Consider the following 25200-nt stretch of genomic DNA (forward strand, 5'->3'; position numbering starts at 1 on the left):
CAAATTTCACAAACTCTACAGCAAAATAGCAGCTCTCACATTATCTGGAGGTAAACCTACTTCTGCTTCAATCCTGAGTACAGTGTCACTCCCCTATTACACACCAACCAAATAATCACCAACACACTGACATGTTGGGTGGGTGTGAACATCCTGCGTATGATTGCTGCGTTTGTGTCCCTAGAGTAAGTGTGATTTGAGCAGGGAAGTCAACAACGTGTGTTGGATTAAGAATTGCACACCACTGCTTTTTCTAGTTCTTTTGCATTTGCACTGGTTCATTCGGCTTTGTGGTTTTCTGGACATTAAAAAGAGCCATTGGCATTGCAGTGTTCGTATCTATCTCTGTTTGTTTGACAGATGTGGAAAGGCCTTCACTCAGTACACGTTCCCACTCAAATAGGCTGTTCCTTAATTGTGCTCATCAAGCTTTACTTGCCTATAAATATGGGGAGTAAATGCTCTAAATACACTACACCATGTGACAGAGACAGAAGGGGGTTGTGGCAGCAATTTGTCATTGGTTTCATCCAGGTGTGCGCTCATGTGTATGGGCAAAGGAAAGTTGCCTTTCCCTCGTAGTTTGCAGAACTCAAACGGCTCCCTAATCCCTATGTAGTGTGCTGCAAGCTATGGCTTCTACACCCAAATAGTGCACAATTTTACTGAAATAGTTAGACAGGGAGTCATACAGCTTATGACTGAATATAAATGGCTTTCTTTTTCAACATATAGTGCACTATTTGGGTGTAGAACACTGTTAAAAATGATCGTCAGCTCAACTTAAAATAAAAAGTAACTGAGTACACAGCTTTTCTTGAGTTAACTCAAACTTGAGTTGACCCAACTCAAACTACTTAGTTTAGTCAAAAGTTCTCGAGGCTTTGCATCTAAGTAAGGTAAACAATAGAGAGTTTGCTTTTTACTCAGTTTTCCCATCTGCCACTCTTTCCATCAGACATTTCTCCTTTAAGTGATCACTTATGAATGGCTGTAGCATTGCTGGGGTTCAAACTTACAGTCTCCTGTTGGGCTAATGGATTAGTCCAGGGGTCGCAACCCAAATGTTAAAAAGAGCCATTTTGCCCATTTAACAAAAATCAAACTAGCTTGGGAGCCTCAACATTTAATGTCCATTTTAACATATTGGCTATGAATATGTCTCAGTATGTGCTGATGTCCTAGTAAAGGCCAAAAATATAATATAAACGAAATGCAGACTCACTTTGTTCTGCTTTAAGCTTTAGCTCAGCTATAGCCGCTTTTCTCGCATCTCCGGCAGGAAACTTTACCACAGAAGTAGAAGTTTCTTGTAAAATGTCTCTCAACATTCGACTTTTTACGAGGCAGAAGTCAGCTTCTCATTCGCCAGCTTGTTGTACGAATTTTCCTGTTCTTTTCCCGTTCCTGTTTGTCAAGTTGAGTTAGCTTCAGAATAGCTGTGTAATCAGTTACTTTATCAATTTTTGGGGCAGGCGTGGGCTGGACGTTAGGGAACCAGCCTTGTGACCGGAAGGTTGCCAGCTCGATCCCCTGAGCTTACAGTGCATGACTGAAGTGCCCTTGAGCAACCCATCTGCTCTCCAGGAGCTGCAGATAGGGCTGCCCACCACTACGGTCAAGTGTGCTCACTGCCCCTAGTGTGTGTGTGTTCACTAGTGTATATGTGGTGTTTCTCTGCACGGATGGGTTAAAATGCAGTGGTGAAATTTCCCTGTTGTGGGACTAATAAGGGTCACTTAAGTTGAACTGACGCCTCGTTTTTACAGAGAAGCCATTATTTCATGGCCCACATAATGCACTTCATTGGAAATGGGGAGCCGTTTGAGATTAGATAAGTTCCCACCAAGTTTGTTTGCATTTGTTTTCTCTGCTCCACGTTAATAAATGAACGGGAGCAATAGCTGATGAATTAGTTAACTCTGAGGAAAATAACAGATTACTGTCATAATAACCGATTCTGAACTGACTTGATCGACACAGATACAGATGTACACTGTACGGTGGCTGACAAGACCCTAAACACAGTACAATTAAAACGCATTGCAAACTCAGAAATGTGCTGCAAACACAGAAAACACTTTTATCAAAATGACTAAACTTGAACTACATTTCACAAACGCGCTGCAGAAAACACTTCGGACTACATCGGAAGTACGTTTTACAAAAGCACTGGATAAAAAAAAGAAAACACAGTCAACTTCAGAAACGCTGCAAAGCCAGTCACAACACAGCGGAAATGTTTCTGGAAGACTCAAAGGGGATGGAATATCTATGTTGGAAAATCACTGACAGAAGCAGATAAGACCGCAGACACTCAGACACTCATATCCCAGCTTCATAACCTGGCTGGCTAGTTTGCTATCTGACATGTGGTAGCTGTGCTGTGGTAGTTAATCTGGACTACTAGTTTAACTTTTACAGTTAGACTCTACAGCTAATCCCCATTGCGATACAGTGATAGTCGTAATCTGCTCAAATAAAAGTTAACTTACTTTTACCGGTGAATGTTTGTGCTGCATATAATTAAAGGTCTGAATGGCTCCATCTTCTTTGAGTCCAGAAATATTTCCGTAGTGACTGGTTTATCAGCGTTTCTGAAGCTGCACGTGTTTCTGTCTTGGCAGCGTGTTCGTGAAATGTAGCGCCGTGTTGTAATTTTGATGAAAGTGCTTTCTGGGTTTTTTATTTGTAGTTTGTTGGGTCTTCTCAGCCACCGTAGTGCTATGTAAAAATCCTCTATTTGAGTTGTTGTGCTAAAGATAAAAGAAATCTCTGGCCAAATGCTAATGTGGCAAGGATTGAATGGTTATAGCACTGCCTTCAGGCCTTCTCATAAGCAAGGCATTCATTATTAGCCATAGTTTTTTACTAAACTATCCATTTAAAAAAAGGAGGATGTTTTGTGTTTTTCACTTCAAGGGAGTCACATCCTGTATTTCAGAGCAGTCCTGACCTCGTTTATGAGCTCCGATACACTGAAGGACGTCTCTGGAGTGAAAGGTTCAGCGCTGGGAGGTGAAATGTTGCACAAGTATCACAATCCAGCACCAGCATGAAATTGCTCTGACAGCCTATGGGCTTGGAGTTGAGATCAGATGTCGAACTGTGAGGATTTTTCTGTCGAGGCTTGGTGAATTTGAGACCACATGCTCCGCAGTAAACGCTGGCATTGGCCGTGTTTTATGAGCAGGCTTGAAAAAAGAGGGTTTGATTGATTTTGTTTATGCAGGACAGTTGAGTAAGAGACAGTTGAAGGTAATTAAAGGCTGGCATGTTTTAGCGCTGGCTATGTTTCCTCTGCTACTCATTTCCAGCGTAGTTTTGAAACTTGTGCCCGGAATATGTGGTCATAGACCAAGAAAAGTGTCATACGAAAAAGTCAAACACACCTACCTGAGGCCTATTCAGTCTCAGAAGTTGTAAAAAAAGTATGGTCGACTTACTTCATGCTGGGAAATTGGCCGTGTAATTTCTTTGGAATCTCGGTGTGCTGAGACATTATGAAAGTGCATGTGAAACAGCTCTTTTACCTTCACGAAACACATACGCGCGCTCCCGCTCTCTGGAGCGGCTGTGGAGATTTGAGAGATTAGTAATAGCGTCGTAAGGCCTAAGCGCCCGCACGTTGACTGCAGCGGTCGTGGAGGGAGCGGCCATGTTTATGACCCAACGATGAATCTGTAATTACTCCATAAATAACAAACCACAGCCGCGGCTGTTGGCTGCAGTAAATTTGTGTCCAAAGAATCACAGCTGCTCTCGCGGATAAAAAACCAATCCTCCCTCAACCTTCTCCTTCGCTGTAATTACAGGCTAATTGCCACAATCATACACTTTCCGTCACAGAATCAGCTGTCAGCCAACGGCTCTCAGAAAGGCCATGGCAGAGCTGCTGTTCACAGGCGGAGTTTCCGCTTGGGACTTTTTACAATCCAACTTTTAGCTCCTCTGCTTAACTAGAATTGGGGGAATTTGCTAAATAGTGCTGACCTACTCTTATTGTCCAGCTGTCATAATGCAGGTAATAGAAATAGAATTTTAACATGGGCTGATTGATAAAAATCAATCTACAACTACCTCTTTTATGTATTGATCAGTGGATTTCAACAATTTCCATGGTTACACTGGGTCTACATTCATTTGCATGGTCACACACAGCCCATTTCAGTGATTAGACTGCACCCGTTTCTATGGGCACGCTATGTCTACACTCATTTTAATGTTTACGATAGAACCATTTCCATGGTTACACTAGATCTACATCAGCTCCATGGTCACGCTGCATCCGTTTTCATGGTTGCTCTACATGCATCTCCATGGTAACACTAGGTCTAGGCTCATTTGCATGGTTACGCTGTACCCATTTCCATGCTTACACTAAGTTTACACCCATGATTATGCTGCACCCATTTCTATGGTTACACTAGATCTACATCTCTATGGTTAAGCTACACCAATTTCCATGGTTACACTGGATTCTTTACATAGTTACGCTAGGTCTACACATGTTTCCATGGTTATACTGCTGTCATCTCCATGTTACGCTAGGTCTACACCTGTTTCCGTGGTTACTCTGCACTCATTTCCATGGTTACACTAGGTCTACACCCATTTTCATGGTTAACACTGCAGTCATTTCCATAGATATGCTAGGTCTACACCCATTTCCATGATTACACTGCACTCATTTCCATGGTTACACTAGGTCTACACCCATTTCCATGGTTACACTAGGTCTACACCCATTTCCATGGTTACACTGCACTCATTTCCATGGTTACACTAGGTCTACACCCATTTCCATGATTACACTGCACCCAGTTCTATGGTTATGCTACAACCACATCCATGGTTATACTAGATCTACATCATCTCTATGGTTATTCTGCATCCATTTCCATGGTTACCCTACACCCATTTCCATGGTTACACTGTACTTATTTCCATAGTTACGCTAGGTCTACACTTATCTCCATGGTTACACTGCAGTCATTTCCATAGTTACGCTAAGTCTACACCCATTTCCATGGTTACACTGCACTCATTTCCATAGTTACATTAAGTCTACAATCATTCCCATGGTTACCCTGCACCCGTTTCCATGCTGACAGTAGGTTGATACTCATTTCCATTGGTAGACTAGTTGTGAGAAGACATAACCCATTACAGGCTGAGTGTTATCAGGGTGAAGATGAAGAGGTATAGAAATGTATTTGAAATATTCAAAAACACAGTTGAATATTTCATCCTGTCATTCAGTGACAGTTTGACTTCACTAACTTAAATAAGGTTGGTTTCCTAGCTATTTCCTAACAGATAAATAGTGGGGTGACGTAACGTTCACAGTAACGTTAGCTCACCCCAGTGGTAAGCCAGGGCCAATGGCTGGAGTAGTATGTACAAATATATAAAAAGCTTTCAGGGGAGTTTCGTTGGAGGGGCTGCTGCCTCTAACTTCACAGTGTTCCCCCACTTCTAAAACCAAAACTACGCCCTTGGCTAGGTTTGAGTGTTTGACTGAGATGAATGTAGAACAGTGGGAACTGTATAGAGCATGTAAGTCTCTTTTTCCTCATTGCCTTGTGAAAAAAAATGTGACAGACTGAGTGATGGCTGCACACAGAGGCACACTGTGGAGCTGGGGCTCTGTGTTAGCCCACATGTGTGTGTGTGTGTGTGTGTGTGTGTGTGTGTGTGTGTGTGTGCGCACGTGAGGCGTTCCCAGTGTGGGTCAGCTGAAACACTGACGTGTAGGGGGCTTTCAGCAGGTCTAGCCAGTGAGATCATTCTTGTCCTTGTCTGTTGAACTAGGGCTGGACACAAGAAAAATACACACAGACATGCACACTTTTTGGTTTTTGTACAGTATCGAGATATGCAGTCATACATGTGTCTCATTCGTATTAAATAAAATGCTGTGCAAAAGTCATTTATTTAATTTCCAGCCATTATTTGCAAGTTCTTCAGTTTTCTGCAACAAGGAAAAAGCAGAAAATATATATTTAACAGAAAATTATACAGAAGCCTCAACAACTAAATATAATACAACAGCTTCCATTCTTTTCAGGAGCCCCACTTTCAGTTCCTCAAAGAATCTGCAGACACACCTCCAAAGTTCAGTCATAGAAGCTGGTTGATCATTTTCTGAAGTAATCAAACACATTCAGTGATGCTGAGGTCTGGACTCTGGGGTGGTCAGTCCATTGTTCAGCTTCTTTGTTTGATGTGTCCGTCTCCTTTTCTCAGTGAGGTTCTTCTTGAACAGCTACACATCCTTTCAGATCCATAGCGCTGAGTCGTCTTCTCACAGTGGAAGGATGGACAGAAACACCTGTGGATGTTTTCAGATCTGAAGCAGCTTGATTTTCTCCTCTCTCTCAGAGATGAAAGCTTTAAGTGCTGTTTATCTGATGGGGGCAGTTTTGGTCTTTTGACTGGAAATCGAATAAATGAAGGGATGAAGGGTGGGCTTTAAGTACCTATATATAATTATCTGTCCCATATGCCCTAATTGTCTCTGGTTTTCCTACAAAATCAGGTCAAATTTTTGACCTGAAAGTGTGTAAAAACAAGTACATACACACTCACTATGGCCCCTTCATCCAAAGTCGAGCCTCACCAGACTCTAAACAGCAAAGCGTGAGAATAAGTCACGACTGATCTCCTTCCAGCTCCATGTAAGTTTCTCCATGTGATCTAAGTTCTAAGCAAAAGTGTTTTTCCCCTCTTTGGAAAGATAGATGACCGTAAACCTCCTGTCTTCTTGATGGAGATGAGGTCATGGCAGGCAAATCAGTCAATAAAACACACTTACATGTTTCTGTGTTTGACGTGAGAAAGCCTTGTTCCGAATTAGCTCTGGATCTGATGCTGTTATGGCTCGCTGCCTCTGTTTGGACAGAAAAAAGGCAGTCTGGCAGGAACAGCGCTGTTTTCACTACGGCACACAATGCACAGAGAATGAGGATAAATCTGTGTGCACACGCCATATGCCTCCCACTGTGGTCATTCACGTCACCTCACATTCACTCAATAACCCGAAAATGTCTCTGAAGAGCCATTGGTCTCAAGACATTTGGGATGCAAAAAGTCTTCCAAGTGTTCTTTTGAGGAGTTCTGCAATCCCCCGCAAGACGCTGTTGCAACACATTTGTTGTCTTTTAGCTGGCCTTGTTAAATAAAGTTTTAAGATGGAAATAAAATGCACTATTTAATAGATATTAGGAGCAAAGTCTCGTTGGTCTAGACCAGAGGTCGCAAACCAGATGTTAAGAAGAGCCATTTTGTCCTTTCAACAAAAATCAAACCACCTTGGGGGCCACAACATTTTATGTCCATTTTACCATCTTGGCTGTAAATATGTCTCAGTGTGTACTAATGAACTAGTATAGACTAAAAAATATTATGTAAATGAAAACTCAGACTTACTTGGCTTCGCCATAAGCTTTAGCTCAGCTATAGCCGCTTTTCTCGCATCTCCGGCAGGAAACTTTTCCACAAAAGTAGAAAAGTTTCTTGTAAAATGCCTCTCAGTGTTTTTGACTTTTTATGAGGCTGAAGTCGCTTCTTATTCGACAGCTTCTTATTCGACAGCTTCTTATTCGACAGCTTCTTTTTCGAATTTTCCTGTTCCACCTTAAATGGTGCCTGAGGTGCCAAAATGAAACTGCTGCACCATTTAAGGTGAAACGAGAAAATTTGTGTTTTTCAGTTTCTTTACCTTTTTGTTAGCTACTAGCTAGGCCAGATTGTTGTCTGCGTTGCTATGGTGACCAGCAGTCTGCGCTGATCTTCAGGGTTAAAGGGTGAATTAGCAGTTCTACATTAATTCCAGAGTTTAAGACCATTTATTGTTAAACTGTGTTGAACGATCAGCAGAGCTTTATTTTACTGTAAAGAAGGATTATTTTATTTTTATCTACAAATCTAATTCTGCTGTGGAGTCGCAACAGGGCAGTAAAAGAGCCGCATTTTCCTGACCCCTGGTCTAGAAGACTCCTACACTGGCTTCAATGCATGTGCGCCGAGGGGAGGGGTGGTTCTGTACTCCTTTATGCTGCGTAATGAATTCCGAGAAGCAGTGACCCTGAAAATTTGTCTTTTACAGGATGTTTCTAAGAAAACAGTGATGTGGCTATTCCAAATACACCCGTAATGCAATTTTAGTTTATATAAACACTCAGTGGTTTGGTACTTCATGAAAACTCACCCTCGTTTGCATTGAATGAATGTTCTGGACTTACCAGTGTCCAACGAACTAGATAGCTGATTATAAAATGGATAGAGCTGGTTCTAAAATCTAAGGCCTTGATTCTACTGCACAATAAGAACTGACCCACATGGGAACCACAAGATTTGGTTCATTTTATAATGTCATTTTATAATATAGTTCATAATAATGACCGCTGAATGCTAATAACATAAGCAGTAGCTACAAAAGTAGCTAGCATCACATTAGCTGATTCTTCTGAAAGTGATCACTCTCGAAATTTGAACTGCTCAAGCTCAGACAAATAAAGCTAAACTCAAATCTGCCCTCTAAACAGGTCATTGCATTCTTCGTTAAGTCTTATGATGTGTCTTATGGAGTATTTCCTGCTTTCTTTTATTATTTAATGCGTTATGTATTTACTTCAGTCTGAGTGCTGAACAAATTTTGTTTGTTGCAAAGTAAACACATGCTAAAAAGCAGTGGCGGCCATGGCTATTAGAGCTGGGCCTTCAAATCGAGCCATAAACATCAAACCTCTGTCAACAATATGAGGACAGCTAGCGCATCTATGGGTCTCCAGTGGTTTGTTAATGTTAAACTAACAGCAATGTAGGTCAACCTTTTTGGCTGTTTCAGATTAAACACAGACGTTGGAAGCTTCAAAAAGACATTCCATTTTTTACTTGAAGCTTGTGCACATGATTTTAGGCTTCGTTCACACAGCAGGTGAAAGTGACCCAAATCCGGCCTTTTCTTCATATGGGACACAGATGTATAATCTGTGTGGCGGTGTGAACAGCGAGAAACACCCTGAAACTGATATTTTCAATTCTGATTTGGGTCACTGTGTTGAGACTGCAGGCAAATCAGATTTGTTTCTCAAATCAGATCTTTTGAGACGACTGTCCGTGCCGTTATTTGCAAGTGATCAGATCAGATTTGCAGCCTATCTGCATGGATTGCTGTGGTAACGATGTAGGCGTCAGTAACAACTTAACTGTAGTAGATGGAGGAGCATCATCTCGCCCTCCAAACTCTCCAAAGTTCTCTGGCATAAGCAGAAATTTTTGGCACTCTATAAAAAACATAATAATAGAAAGGTATATATAATATATAATATACAATATATAATAGTGAAGGTATGAAATAAAACATAAAACTGCAACATCCTGCACTGAACTGGTGTACAATTGAATCTGGTGCCAGAGGTTCTGGATCATTGTAAAATGCTCAGTATGCACACACATCAGTTGAATTCTACATGTGCTCAATTCTCAGCCCAATGTTAACATACTACGTCATGCCTGTTATTGTGCTAACAACACTGCCTCCTGTCTTAAAATCACTGTAATGTAGTGACTTTTTGCTTGGCTAGTGCTCACGTCTCCTGTACTGGCTGTGGTTTTTCTCTCGATCGCTACAGGGACCATTTTAAAGGACAAGTCAAGCCAAAAACGCACCAGTTTCATGCCCTGCTGGCTTTTATTCCTTGTTATTTATGTTAGCATTGTGCTTTAGTCCCTTTAGGAGAAATAAATGTACTGTTACTGACCTTTTCTATCTCTCTCACCCCCCCCCGCCCTTTCTCTCTTGTAGTCCAGTCCTGTAGTGTCCGCTGTTTGAACGGAGGAGCCTGTAATGAGGAGTCTTGTGTATGTCAGAAGGGATACACAGGGAAACACTGCGGCCAGCGTAAGTAAACCTGTTTCTACCACTGTTCTCCCCACACAGACTCTCGTGCATTTTAGAGCTGTCATGATTACTCGATTAAGAAATCATCGATTAAAATATTTGCGCTCAAGGAATTGGCAATGATTAGTGTGATGATAATGCATGTTTTCAGTAAGAAACATGGACATTTATATGCATTTTTTACCATGTAATGTGTTTATTAGGACTCTCAAACTGTTAACATGTTATCCCGATAAATTATTAACAGCACTATTTATTTTAATGCATTTTACTAGTTTGACCCATTAAATCGGCCATAGCAGTTCAGGCTAAAGCTCAGCTGTTGTGTTATATATGTTGCTCTGATAGAACCCGTGATTGTAGCCCTCTTGTTCAAATACAGCTTTTAAATGGCTTTTAAAGCTATACCTTCAGCAGACCTATGGATAAAAACAATGAGCAGCAAACTAACAAAAGCAGCAGCAGAGTGGAGCTCTGGTTCCCCTCGAGAGCTTCCACTGTGTCAAGAACCTACAAGCTGTATGAGTGAGAATGAGAGGCTACAATCACAGAAAACCATCGACTCACTGCAAAAAATGGTACCTTGTTAAGTAAAACTATCTTAATTATGGTCAATAAATCTAATATTTCTCCTGTTGGGATTGTTGTAGGCTTAATTTAAGATTATTTACCTTATTACTAGACATTTTATACTTGTTTTAAGTGATTTTATTGAGTAAGATGATCTCACTACTATACTGGCAGATCATTTTGCTTGTTTTCAGAAATGTGCTTGAAACCAGCAAAATTATCTGCCAGTATAATAAGATAATTTCACTTGCCAAGATACCATTTTTGCAGTGCTGTATAAATGACATATATGATATTCACACTCATTGGTTGGAACGTGCAGCCACTGTTGCTCTCACTGGATGTCGGTTATTTCAATTGGAAACTCGCTTTATGAAAATCACATGATTTTCATGTACAGGTATTATGTTCATGCGATGAAAATACAGTTACTGAATTATGGAAAGTGCTTAACACGTTCTTGTCCACTCATATAGCTTATATAGCATTTTATTATATAGCTATAACAAAATGCACTGCTTTTCAAATAGAAAAAACCTCTCGTAAGCATCCAATCTGAGCAAATGAAACACGTGATTAATCGTGATTAACTGTACATAATGATGTGATTAATCGTGCTTAAATATTTTAAACATTTTATCCTTGTTTATCTTTTTCTTTTAAGTATTTTGGAATGTTTGAATGAATGTGCATGGTTTGTTATCGTTTAATTAAGTCTACCTTTACTGCTTGGCCATTTTTAAAACCCTGACTACTCGACCAATTGTCAAAATAATCAATATATTACCCGGTTATGATCATAACTGACAGAGAAAGCATTACACGCATGTACGCACTCAAAAACACAGCAGAATTTATAGATTATAAGTCATCTCTGTATGTAAGGGCTTGGTCCTGACCTTCAGCCTCTCTCAGACGTTCATGTAGAGTGTGTTATTAAGCATGTCATGCAGTGAGATATACAGTTTGCGTCGACTCTAAACTCTACTGCACTCTGTCGTCTCCAGCTGTGTGTGAGAGCGGCTGTCAGAACGGCGGCCGCTGCATCGGCCCCAACAGATGTGCGTGTGTGTACGGATTCACCGGGCCGCAGTGTGAGAGAGGTGAGCTGACGTTAGCACTAATGTTAGTGCATTTCATTGTGAAATGAACATTTTTTTGCTGTTTTTTGTCATCAGTGTCTCTCAGTGTTGGTTTGAGCTGGTTCCCACCCTGCTGTAGGTCTCCAATAACAGACAGTCACTCCCAGCCTGGGAATGAATGGGCTAATGTCACACAACAGTCATACGACAGCTTGCACTCCTCAACGCCCTTTGTTTTCTCAAGCCTCGTTTTCCTTTCTGACTTTTGCAACACTAAGTTTTTGAGCGTGTGAAAATCACCTCCCACCTTGGTCTCAGTCCAAGGCTGAAGCCTATATACAATCAAAGTTCAGGATTATTCTTCTGAAGTGTTCGGGACCATTTTACAAAGATTACATTGATTTTGGGGTGAATGATTATAACTGACTACATTCTTAAATATAATGGTTACCAAATCATTTTGACTTGGGTGTTTGGTTCCGGGGGTGGGGCTCGGTGAGCGCTGTCGCCTCACAGCAAGAAGGGCCTGGGTTCGATTCCCAGGCTGGGTGACCGGGGTCCTTTCTGTGTGGAGTTTGTATGTTCTCCCTGTGTCTGCGTGGGTTTCCTCCGGGTACTCTGGTTACTCCAGACAGGCTAATTGGACATGCTAAAATGCCCCTAGGTGTGTGTGTGTGTGTGTGTGTGTGTGTGTGTGTGTGTGTATGTATATGCCTGTCTGTCTGCCTACCCTGTGATGGACTGGTGACCTGTCCAGGGTGTATCCTGCCTTCCACCCAATAAACTGCTGGGATAGGCTCCAGCTCCCCCTGTGACCCAAAAGGATAAGCGGCTTAGAAGATGTGTGTGTGATTGGTTCCCGGAAAAAGCTTTTAATTGGTTTAGACCTTTTACATTATATGGAGGCTCTTTAAACTCTTAAATAGCCATTAGTGTCGGTCGTTCCAAATTTAAAGATAACTTAAAATAAGCCATGTTGTCTCTGAATAATAAGCCTTAAGTTGTAATAAACCTGAATTTGTAAGGGTTTAAACTTTAAAAAGGTTCTTTACACAAAATGGTTCTTTGATGTTCCACCCATTCAAAGGTTCTTTAGGACTCTGAATGTGGTTCTTCTATGACATCGCTCCAAAGAGCCCTTTCTGGCACCTTTAATTTTAACCGTACATAATAATGTTTTATATAAATGTATGATATAATAAAGTATGCGCTCCTTTTTGTGATTATTTGAGATTTCATGATGCGCTTAATTAGACTTTGTTAGTATGATGATATTTTATCATTATTGGAATAAATGTTATTATGATAAACAACACTTTCTGTACATACCATTGATATTTTTGCTACATCACCCAGGCCTACACTGAATGATTGCCTCTACAATCACATTCGAATAGAACAGTGATGCACCAAAATGAAAAGTCTTGGCCGAAACTGAAAACCAACAAAAGACAATAAGTAAAAATCTAAAATATGTAATGTAAGGTACTAAAGTTATTACAGTATGGCTGCAGATGTGCCATAGAATCCAACATACTCGACAACTGAGAATAGTCATCCACAGCAATGAAATGCAGTTTTTTTTCCATTCCTTAAATGGTGCAGCAGTTACATTCTGGTATGAAGAGAAAGTTTAAAGTAGAAGGTGGTGAATATTTATTATTATTTTTAGTTATACTTTGCACTTTGGCTGTCACTTGTAAATTGTAAAGGGTACAGATGGTGTCGGTGTGCTTGCAGGGACTTTCCTTTCTGCTTCTGTTGTTTTGCTGTGTTCTGCATGTCGTTATGTTTTCAAGTGGAATCAGACCTCTAGTGGAGAAGTTCTTGGTTGTTGTATCTTCTCTTGACATTTGTCAAAAGAGAAAAACGGGTGAAAATTTTGACCAATTTCCGCTGGGCAAAATTTTAGTGCACCCCCAGAATAGACTTATTGGGAGGCCTCAGATTTATATCTTTTACTGTAATTCAGATTTGAAGTGCTTTTGAGAAATGGGCCCACTCTTCTCACTGTTACGGGGTGCAGTGTACAGTGCGTCCATGTCTTTCAGCGCAGGGGTGGTGAGGTAATGCGAGCTAGAACACAGAATAACTTCCTGTGTGGGCGCTGGGCCGCTCCGTTAGGGGTGAAGTCCCGGGCTTGGCCTCAGTCGTGAGAAGACGACAAGCTTTGGAGGTCCCTGGGCCGAATCGAATTGTGGGAGAAGGCCTGAGGGCTTTCTGTATGCTGGGGAGAGGAGGACTGACCATATGACCCCCGCTTATACACCTCACCCTCCTCTTTCCTCCTCTCCCTCTCTCTCTCTCTCTCTCTCTCTCTCTCTCTGCTGTCCCTTCCCCCAGCTGCCTCTGCAACCATAGGCTTGTTTTTCTGGAAAACACAAAGGGGGGGAGGGGGGCTGCATCTGGCAATAAATAAGGCCAGGTTGGAATGAGAGGGGCGCCCGTTTCTTCATGGACATTTCCTGACGAGGAGTGGAGTAAAGAGGAGAGAGAGGGAGGGAATGAAGAAATGAAGTCCCCAGCTGTGTACACAAAGCCAGGCCTGGGCAGGCCAGCACAAACAGTCTGCTCTCTAGACTGCCATTGGTGGCCGCTGGTCCCCTGCAGGCCCCCCCCGAGTAGACTCTCTCTGAGTCGTAGGACCACGCAGGTACTCAGTGACCCTGCCATTAGAGCTGGGTTTACTCTGGGGTCTGGAGAGAGCTGTTAATGCTCAGTCATCAGCACTCACATGCGCAGTGTTTACACAACGAGCAGAACATTTCAATCTCACTCTCATAAAAAGTGTTGCTCATTTAATAAGAGTTTTCATAAATGTGTGCACCGCAGTAATATGGCTGTATGTGTGATTTGAGGCTGTATTTGTGTTTCCAGCTCTACCCATACATATGATTATATATTTAGCAGATGGTCTTTTCTACAGTAGGCCTGTGTTTCTGTAGTAACAGCCCCTGGTGACAGTAAAAACTACCACCAGTTTAAAAACTTTCAATTTCATTCAATCATTGATTGTTTCATACAAATCATAGTGAGATACTACTTTTAAACATGTTGGGTGATGTGATATCCTTCATTAACACTACATTTACTGTACATTGCATGGATGAGGTTGTTCCAGAAATGCAGCTGTTGAGCTGAGCTGGTTGAACACACTCGGGGGAGGTAGATATTGTGCCCACAAGCTGCCTACGTTACTGTACATTTTAGGACATGCTCAGATCACAGCGACAAGTTTCAGACATCAGACAAAACAGCTTCAGGTCTCAGGAAAGTAAAATCACGACATTAGGTTAGGTGCTAGCTACAGGGTATTCCCTTAGATTTCTGACAGCTCAAGAGCAAAAAAGTCATCAAAATTCAATGAAAATATTATAAAATTTGTCTAGCGGCTTTATAATACAAGATGAACCCAAAGATGCTGAGTTCTTGTTTGCTAGTGCCTTTATTTTCAACTTAAATTAAAGAGACAAAGCTCTTCAGATGTGACTTGCCAAAGCAGAACCCCCTGGGCCCGGCTTCACTAATTACCATAGTTATTTTCCACATGAATAAGAGGATTCTGTTACCAGCACAGGCCTAATCTAGAGCAACTGGAATGGCAAATGTAACGTCTGCCTGGATGCGGAATCCAACCTTTAACCCCTTAATCCCTTAACATTCCAGGCTTATTACATACTAAGGCTTATTATTCAGTAACTACAGGGACTCCAGTGCAAACTAATGGAGGTTTTCTTAGGTTATAAGAAGTGTGTAATAAAACTTGGCTTGGTAAGGAGTTAAATGGTGATGGTGTTATCCACTATGCTATCCAACCACTGATTAAAATGCTATTGTGATTCCCTGGAATTTCATTTGTTCATGTAGAGAGAGTGTACAAAAAATGGAAAAACAAGAAATACTCATTGGCCGTTCTATCAGAAACATCTACCACATTGGTGCATTTTGTGGGTTTACAGTTACTGACTGTGGCCCACGCAGTTTATCAGCCCCCCTCTAAACCACCCCTTAATGGAAAGAGGCCACCAAAAGACCACTGAACAGATATCGTTTTGGTGGTGGATCATTCTCTGCACAGTGCGTTACGCTGATTTCTGTGTATCAGGCACAGCAACATTGCCACCACCAAAACAGTATCTGCTCAGTGGTGGTCCTATGGAGGCCCCTTTACTTTGATAGATGGGGTTAAGTACAGCTGATAAGTTGCACAGCTACAGACTGTACCTATATCGGAGGTGTTTCTGATATAATGGCCAATAGGTATGAGTGTTTTATGTGGTGCTTTGATTATTTTGCACACTCTCTGTATGTGTCTCACCATGCCTCCCTGCCTCAGTGTGGATAACAAAGACCTACTGCTCACTTTGATCTTCACCACTTCACAAAGGTAAACCCCATTCAACTTGAAGCTTTCTCACCACTAATGAGTCATGAGAAAAGCTTAGAAGGCCTGTCCCCGTGTCCACCGTCTCGGTCCATTAACTCGGCTGTGGTCCAGCTATGTACGGCGTGGGCCAGGCACACATTTGTGGGTTAGCAGGAACAAACTCGTGCAGGAGAGTCTTGGCACTCGCGTCGGTGTTGAGGTGATGGAAAGCGAGGCGCGCCTGCTATTTCAGTCCCACACTCTGGAGCAGGGGTCTCTAGTGAAAGAAGGGAGTTGGAAAAAAACAAAACACTTTTTTCTTGTTTGGTGCCGTGCACTGAATTCAGTATCCTGTCTTCAGTTTAGCACTTTGTCTTTGCCTGTTTGTAAATCCTTTCATTATTGGGTTTTATTTCAAAGCTTAGTATATATACACACATCTCAGAAAGGTTTCTAGTGACGTTGTGGGCGATTAGTTTCAGAGAATCGTCTGCTTTGTCCTCAGTTCTTTGTTTATGCAGTGATTTGTCTAGCAAGAAACTTTTCAAGGATGAGCGCCGTTAGTAATAAGATTCTGAAGAGCAATAGAAAAGCTCATGCATGCAGTTCAATAGGTGGAATGTATTTGGGGCATCTGCTGAAGAGGTTCTTGGGGAGGATATCTTGCTCCTCTGTGCGTTGGGTTCAGTTTTATAAGAAGAGTTCAACAGGCTGGGATTAAGGCTGGTATAAGGAGCTCTGATCTAATTGATTTTCCTCACAGACATGTGTGAGCTCTGCATTACTACTTACAGTGGCCTCTGCTGAAGAATGCTGCCTGCTCATTTGCTGCAGGGAAACGTGATTGCACACTGCTCGAGACAGTTATCTGAAACGGAGGGCAATTTCATGGCCATCTGCAAGACTCCTAATAGTCCACTCTCATTGCAGTGGAATTGCAGAGCCATTGGGCGAGTCACTGGGCCAAAAAGATGCTATCATGTCGATATCTGCTGTTCTACATGTAGGCCTGAAAGAAGAAATCATAGCTTTCCAAGTCTGAGGATGTCGATAAGGATCGCAAAACCACAAGCGTGTACACGAGTGTGCTGAAGTTGAAACAGAAGCTTGTGGGCATAAAACTGCCATTGGTCAGAAAACCCCACGAAACATCTGGAGCTCTGGAAGTGTGAAAGAGAGATATAATCAGTGAGAAGATGGAGCCGACTGTCCTGTGTAGACATCCTCTAAATCACGGGGCCATAAAAGCTGTAGGCTGGTCCGTCCAGGAAACATTAAAGTCTTGACGGGAAGGACCGAGCCTCTAATATTTCCCTTCTTCTCACGAGAGGCCTCCCTCCTCAAGCCTGTGTGAATGGCTCCATTCTTCTCCCATGCACGATGCCTTACACATTATAGTCGCCAAGTGATCTAGAACTAGTATTCTGCAATTGTAGTGTTCTAGCGCACTAGCATGCTTCTATAATGGTACAAAGATTCTAGAGCTCTGGCATGGTAGTATTTTAGCATTCTAGAAGTCATCAAAGTTTATTTATGTAGCGCTTTTTACAACAGGTGTTGTCACGAAGCAGCTTTACAGAAAAATCTGGATCCAAGGCCCCATGAGCGCCGCCAATGGCGCCAGTAGCAAGAAAAACTCCCTAAGAGCAAGAGGAAGAAACCTTGAGAGGAACCAAGGCTCAAAAGGGGAAACAATCCTTCTCTGGTCAGCACCAGATAGCAAAACAGTAACGCAAGAACTATGTTATTCTAGTAATCTACACTTCTGGAACTCTGACGTTGTGTTACTTTAACATACTCAAACTCTGATGTTCTAGTAATCAATCGTTCTTGAATTTTAGTTTTCCAGAACTCTGATATTCTAGCGCTCGAACACCTCTGTTTACCTATTAAACACCTCTATTATTTACCTCTATTTGCATTTTAGTAATCTAGAACTCTGGAGCTCTCGTTTTGTACTTCTTAAGAATTGTAAAACTCCAGCATTTTTCTACTTTAGCATTCAAGAACTCTGAAATTCTAGTGCTTTAACTCCTCTATCTATTAAATTATGTATTAAACACCTCTATTGTTTACCTCTGATTATTTGTATTCTAGTAATATAGCATTCTAGAACGCTGGCTTTCTAGTAATCTAGCATTCTGGAGCTCTGATTTTGGACTACTTATGAATTCTACAACTCCAGCATTGGACTACTTTAGCATTCTAGAACTCTAACACTCAAGTGCTCTAACACTCTAGAATTATTGCAGCCTAGTAATTTAGCATTCCAGAACTTTGAAAATATAGCACTCCAACACATCTATTTATCTACTAAACACCTCTATCATTTACCAAATTACAATAATTATCGTTTTTTTGCATTCTATTAATTTAGCATTCTGGAGCTGTGAGTTTGTACTACTTTAGCATTCTAGAACTCTGACATTCTCATATTCTAACACTCTAGAATTATGGCATGCTAGTAATCTAGCATTTTGAATGCTGGCATTCCAGAAGTCTGATATTCTAGCGCTCTGACCGCTCTATCCATGAAGTGATCTGTTAAACACCTCTATTATTTACCTCTATTTATTTGGATTCTAGTAATATAGCATTCTAGAACTCTGGCATTCCAGTAATCAAGCAATATAGCGAATCTAGTCTGGACCGCTGTGCCTTGGGGCCTAGTTATGCTTTACTGAATTTTGACATTCTGGAGTTTATACTCCAGTACTAGAGCCATTCTAGAAGCTAGCAGCTCTAGTGTCCTTCCTTGACTGTTGACTCAATGTCTATCAGCAAGGCACTTAACTCTGAGCTGCTCTGGGTTTGTTTCTCCATGGATCCCCTTCCCCCAGACCAGCACTGCACCTCTACAAAAGAGCATGAAATGCGGAGCGGCCCCAAAGTGGATAAATAAAAAAAACGTTCATGTGTTAACACAGATTTTGAATCTTGTCTCATCAAAGCAGAGACGATTTCCCAGTCGTTCACTGTGAAGCACGTTTTTGGCAGCAGTTCAGCCTTTGCCTGAGTATTAATTGCAGAGCTAGCCTGGGCCCCAAGGCTCAGCGTTCCAGACTAGATTAGCCACCCATTCTTTCACTAGGCCGATTTTTCATTTCTCTGCAGTCTTTCATGACAGCTTATCATGTTCGGCCCATTAGCGCTGTGTATGATAAAGACGGTCTGAGTCACCGGAGCATGTAGTGAACTGGATTTCCCACCATTAGATCACACCGTACGCTGATAGCCTTATCTCGGCCTCATTACCAGCATGAATTCCATACATTAGGTGCCTTCAGAAGTTTTTTTTTTGCTGTTTTAAGCTATGCCTTGTGATCGTGAGAAGACCCAACAAGGACACTTCTGGCGAAGAATCTTTTCAGACTGGGAAAAGTTTGCAGCAGGGGCTGTAGGTGAATGGTTTTGATCAGTTGAGCACCTTGAACTGTAATCACTCGAAATTGCTTCCGAATGTCGTCGGCAGCACCCCCATGTACGCCCCCTTTCCTAAACTGTCTAGATTTTAGGTGGTGGGCTTATTATTTCTGGGAACGTGGTCTATACATTCCTTTTGCCAGCACAATTCGGCTGGGCCGGTCTGTTTTTGGCCAGACCCAAGGCCTGGTCTAGTCTGTTAAAATGAGGTCCAGTCTTTAGTTTGGCCTCACGATGCTTCTTGTGTTATTCTTCAGCTGTAAGCACACACAGACGGAACCGTGCTGAACTTGGCCTGGTGCGTTCTGAGCAGTTCTAACGGCTTCTGAGCGGTTTTTGGCCGCGGCCCTCAGTCCCTGGAGCTTTGCTTCTCCAGCAGATCAAAAGAAAAGATGGTGGGTAGGCTGGAGCGGGTCCCACCAACGCTCTTCAGCTGCCCAGATTCCTTCAGCGTGAACAAGGCCCACCACTGGATCTTCCTCGCTCCAAAAACGCCCGTCGAATCCAGCAAGATCTCCAAGTCTCCCAACATCTTCTGTTTTTGTTTATGGAGGATTTTTACACCAAAGTAATTGGTATCCATTTTCTTCGCTCCTCTATTTTTTCCTTTAGACGCACTCAGGCTCAGATGATTCAGTCTTGCTGGCCCAAATGCTTCTATCATGATGTGATGTTTACATTTGCTCTGAAGGTGATCGATCAAAGACATTGCCAATAGCGCAGCCAATAAGACGGCGGTGCAGAGAGACTGAGCCTGATATATTGAGACGAATTGGAGAGCGGGATATTGGGATATGAATGGATGCATCTGGGCTGGAGCTTGTTCCTCCATAGTCACAGGCAGGCATTATTAATCGAATCCAGATGTGAACAGGATGAGACCGGCAGGTCGCCCCAGCTAGAGGACGACTCACATTCCTGCACTCAAATCATCCAGGAAAGATTGTCAGGTCAAGGGTGCACACGAGAGTGGAGAGAAGAAGAGAAGAAGGGAGTGGAGAGGAGAGAGAAGGGACAGGAAAGAGAATGAAGACAGGGGAGGGGGGTTTTCTCCTGTTTCACTCTTGCTTTCTGTCTTCTTGACCTAGTTTCTTGTGAGCCATTTTTCCCCTCTGTGGAATGAATGTGATTTACCTTTCGTTTCACTCTAGAAGGCAATCATGCGCTCTTAAGGTCTGTTCACATCAAGTCTGAAAAGAAGTGCAGGTTAAGTTTGAAAACGAACGCACAAACATTAATGCAGTTTTTTGCATCAAGTGCAATACGCTGCGTAAAGATTTTCTGCGATTAAAATCAGACTGACCAATCAGAGCTCCACTGTTAAACAAATGACAGTGGGACAGCTTGTCTTAACCTATTCAACAAACAGTACAGGTTAAATAAAAAATAGAATGGAACATAGTTGAAAGGCTCGAGACTGATGGAGAGGACCTTAGTACAACACAGCGACTGTTTATAGCCCATTTTCTTGTTTATATAGGTCAAGGGTCGACTCTGGAGCCGCATGCGGCTCTTTTACTGCCCTGTTGTGGCTCCACAGCAGAATCAGATTAGTAGGTAAAAATAAAATAATCCTCCTTTACAGTAAAATAAAGCTCTGCTGATCGTTCAACACAGTTTAACAATAAATGGTCTTAAACGCTGGAGTTAATGTAGAACTGCTCATTCACCCTTTAACCCTGAAGGTTGGCACACAGACTGCTGGTTGCCATGGCAACACAGACAACACTCTCACCTAGCTAGTAGCTAACGAAAAGAAAAAGATTTAAGACGAACGTAGATAATTTGGAGATGAATGGACTTATTTGCATTTATAATCACTCCAGCTGGTTTCCTGATACGTTTAATCTGCAGTGAGAAACTGAAAACACTAAAAAGTCGCGAAGCTTCAAATTCTCGTTCGCCAGCGAAAAAGTTTCCTGCCGGAGATGCGAGAAAAGTGGCTACAGCTGAGCTAAAGCTTAAAGCAGAGCAAAGTAAGTCCGTGCTTTCGTTTATATTATATTTTAAGCCTATACTAGGACATCAGCACATAGGTCAGCCTTTAGGTGTATCTAAAGAAATATACCCAGTGCCTGCAGGTGACTTCCATAGAAAATTACAGAATGGCTGTATATAGAACGATAATGCGAAAGTAAGAAATCACCTGGTTTCGCAAGCCAGACTTCTGCCTATCATTCGAAAGCCTGGTGCATTTCATTGATTAACATGCCCAGCAACTATCTACTTTGACAGGAAGGGGCCATTTAAGAACGTTACCAACCACAGATCATTGTTTCTGCATGGCGTTTAAATGTAAATATATATGTGTCAGCAAACCTGCAAGCATGCCTCACTTAATATCTACAAAATGCTTCAACTAAACTCTCTAATAACTTTTAAAGATGTGCTGATGTGGCTTTTTCGGTCTGTAGGCTATATCTCGCTCTGGAAAGCTTGTTGTTGTCATGATAAGTCAGAGCATTTTAGGGAGGGTGCCTGGATTCAACTTTTTAACTTTACGTTGCTGGGTTAGCAATGGTCCACACTAAGAGCTATGTTTCCACAGTCTTCAGGAACAGCTGAGCAGGGTAATGCCATATTTACATACTTTACATCATTGCCTTATTACACACTTTTATTGGTTTAAAACTGTGGCCAGTGGTGGCATGCAGCCATGTAAACGTTGCCAGGGTGATTGCGGATTCTGAAAGACGTGCTGATGATCAAAAGAAAGCTTTGCCGGTCACTTTTATTTATTTAGGCTGGAACTAAAAAGCATGAGAATGCTGGAACTCAGCTTCTTTCGGGTTCATGCTGTATTATAAGACAAATTATATTTTGTGAAATTATCACTGGTATCCATCAGAGGACTTGCACGACGTATGTGTGGGCGGAGCGGCTAAGGCTGACACTAGGAACATATTAGCCCAATGCGTAACATATGTCATGTACACCCATTGATGTAATACATAACTGTAGGACTGCTGTCATTGTAGCATTAAATGCTTACAGATATTTGGGTGGACGCTGCTTTTGGACTCCTCAAATCACATTTTAGTTTTGTGACCTCACTCTTTTTTGTCATGTGTTCATTTGAATGTCAACAAATGGAAAAAAGTGAAGTTTGTACGTTCTGAGTTTGCTTCCTCAAGACTGGCCGGACGTCTCAGCACTCGAGTGATGCTTAATTCGGCAGTTTGTTTGATATGTGAAGCTTCGTTAATGAGATTAAACTCTTTCAGCTGCGGCCGGCGCGGGAACGAGGCTACTGAGCGAACCTCTACCTCGGACTTCACGCTCCATTTGTTCATTTCCTCACATCACATTCCTCCACGTCAAAATAGTCATGATACCTCCGCAGCTCCCAGTCTGTGTTTAAACCTCGGCCGTCACTGAGCATGTTTGTCATGGGTTATTGACAGTACCCAGCCACTTCTTAGCCATTATATAGTTATCCTATTATAGGAGCATCAAGGAGGCCCAGTGAGGGACTCATTCCAGGTTGAGGTCTAGAGTGGGAATCCACACATGCACAGAAAACACACAAAGAGGCAGTGTGGTAAAGAAGGCAATAAATCGCAGTCATTCACTTCTCCTTGTCACTTCATCTGGATCTCAGTGCTCGTCTGACATATATCACTGATGTATGATTGTGAATCATGGTATTCAATCACTGCGTCTTTTGTCAGTTGTGGATTTTGGTATGCAGTGGGAAAATGACGCTGGATCCTGGGCCAGTTTCTCTGGCTGATTCAAAGTTTCAAAGTCTTGTACTTATCCTGCGTTCACACCGGCAGCGACACGACAAAATGGCCAGAGGTCATTCGTTTTCAATGAGAGCTGGAGATTTCCGGCGTCAGGAGGCGGTGTGAACGTTGGCGATGCAAAGTGGGTGGAGTCGGTGCCGCGCCAAAGTTAAGTAGAGTTTAACTTCATGCAAATAAGGAGCGAAGTGACGTGGCGATTACCTATGGGAATTGAGCATTGAGCAGCGTAGTACGCGCTTTATCTCCGCCACTGAGAAACGGTTCACTCCTTTTTTTTGGATCCTAGATAATTGTTCCTACCACAGGTGGAATAATGGCGCTGGTGCTTTCGCCGGAAATAGACAGTAATCGCAAAGACCAGATATTGGGTGCTCGTCTAAGTGGTGGGCCTGTTGTTGGGAGGTCGCAAGTTTGATCAACAGTGATGCCACAGCCATCCGTCACCAGGTGTCCAAGAAAGCATAATTGAAATTCCATCCATTTTTCAAAATTATGGCATGATTCCATTGCTGAGGTGTAAACAAAGTCATTCAGAGCAGTTTGATATGTAACGGTTAATTGTAGAGAAACTTACTGAATCGGATTTCTTTATAGTGGTGGTGATAGGAACCAGGGGTCATGGTCTCTACAGTGCAGATACAGATGTTTTTTTTATCTACTTTCCCAAACGGCCAGTGAACCTACACACAGTTATTATATGTAATGCATATAATGGTAAAATAGTGATAAATCTGGAAAAAAGTTTTGCTTTGGGGACTATTTAGCCGTGCAACACCCAATATGTATCTCTATCCCATAGATATATTAAAAAATTAAGCCGAATCCTTATCTCGAAACCATCATAAGACATTGTACCGGGCATCGGTCAGGGTATTCATAAACATTTCTTGTAATATCTTTCTGTGAGGGAGCTTTTAGAGGTGGACGTCTGGTTCCTATCACCACCACTGTGAACATTTTTGTCTGTGTAAGCTTCTCTAGAACAGAGCGTTTCACATCAGACCTCTCTGAATGACTTTGTTTTCATTTTAAAGATTTAATTAGGAAAAATTTGGAAATCAATGGAATTCCCCTTCAACTGTGCTCACTCTCTCTGGGTAGGTAGGACGGTCCTCACTCTCCCCTCATTGTTTTTATGTGTTTCGGCATCTTCTCGCCTTCTAGCTTGGTAGTTTTATGTGATGGGGAAAACAAGCTGGCAGGTGGAACCAGCTATGACTAAATTGAAGGGAAAAACCGGGGTGAAAATTAAAAAATTCCCTTCATTATAAGACACATTAGCATTAGCATATTTCATAGAAGCTAATGAATATTCCTTAATAGTTAAGTTAGAATAAGCTTTAATATTAAGCCTGCAGTTTGAGTCGCTAACATGCACCCATTCCTGTCCTGATTTCCTCTTCCCTTCTCTCTGTCACAGACTATCGCACTGGACCGTGCTTCACTCAGGTCAATAACCAGATGTGCCAGGGCCAGCTGAGCGGCATCGTGTGCACCAAGACGCTGTGTTGTGCCACTATTGGCCGAGCCTGGGGTCACCCGTGTGAGATGTGTCCTGCCCAGCCGCATCCCTGCCGCCGAGGATTCATCCCCAACATCCGCAGCGGAGCCTGCCAAGGTCAGAGTCCTTAAAGCATGCAGGCCATCTGTCTGAAACCATTTTTGTTATTTTGAACATCCACATTGGTTGATTTAGTGATATATTTTATTTTTACTTGTTTAAAGTAATTTTATTGAGTAAAATTCTCTCACTATGGTGATAATTTGGCTTGTTTCAAGCACATTTCTTAAAATAAGCAAAATTGCCTAGAAATAAATTCCATAATCTTATAATAATCTCACAGCAGTCTCAGCATGAAGAATATTAGATAGATCCACTAGATTTGAGATCATTTCTCTTGCCAAGATATCACTCTTTGCAGTGTGTACCTCTTGCAGGATTTGCAGTCAGCGTAGTTATTTAAGTCGTGCATTAAATTGTAGCAGAATGCACAGTTTTCGACATGCCAGGCGAATGTGATGCACAGTTTTATCCATTCTGTTGTTGCATTTTGCAGCAACAGAACATTCTTCCACTGTCAGCCCATGTGAGCATCTACACAT

The 25200-nt window shown here is 42.0% G+C and overlaps 1 protein-coding gene across 1 annotated transcript in view; it reads left to right on the forward strand.

Moving 5' to 3' along the window:
• The window catches only part of fbn2b (fibrillin 2b), a 130785-nt gene that overhangs the window by 17992 nt on the left and 87593 nt on the right, over nucleotides 1-25200 (forward strand). Inside the window, exons 5-7 of the mRNA XM_036586043.1 lie at nucleotides 9812-9907; nucleotides 11485-11580; nucleotides 24518-24715. Coding sequence (XP_036441936.1) covers nucleotides 9812-9907; nucleotides 11485-11580; nucleotides 24518-24715 — 390 coding nt within the window. The remainder of the gene's footprint in view (nucleotides 1-9811; nucleotides 9908-11484; nucleotides 11581-24517; nucleotides 24716-25200) is intronic.

The sequence above is a fragment of the Colossoma macropomum genome, unplaced genomic scaffold (genome assembly GCF_904425465.1).
Source record: "Colossoma macropomum unplaced genomic scaffold, Colossoma_macropomum, whole genome shotgun sequence".
Classification (NCBI taxonomy): domain Eukaryota; kingdom Metazoa; phylum Chordata; class Actinopteri; order Characiformes; family Serrasalmidae; genus Colossoma; species Colossoma macropomum.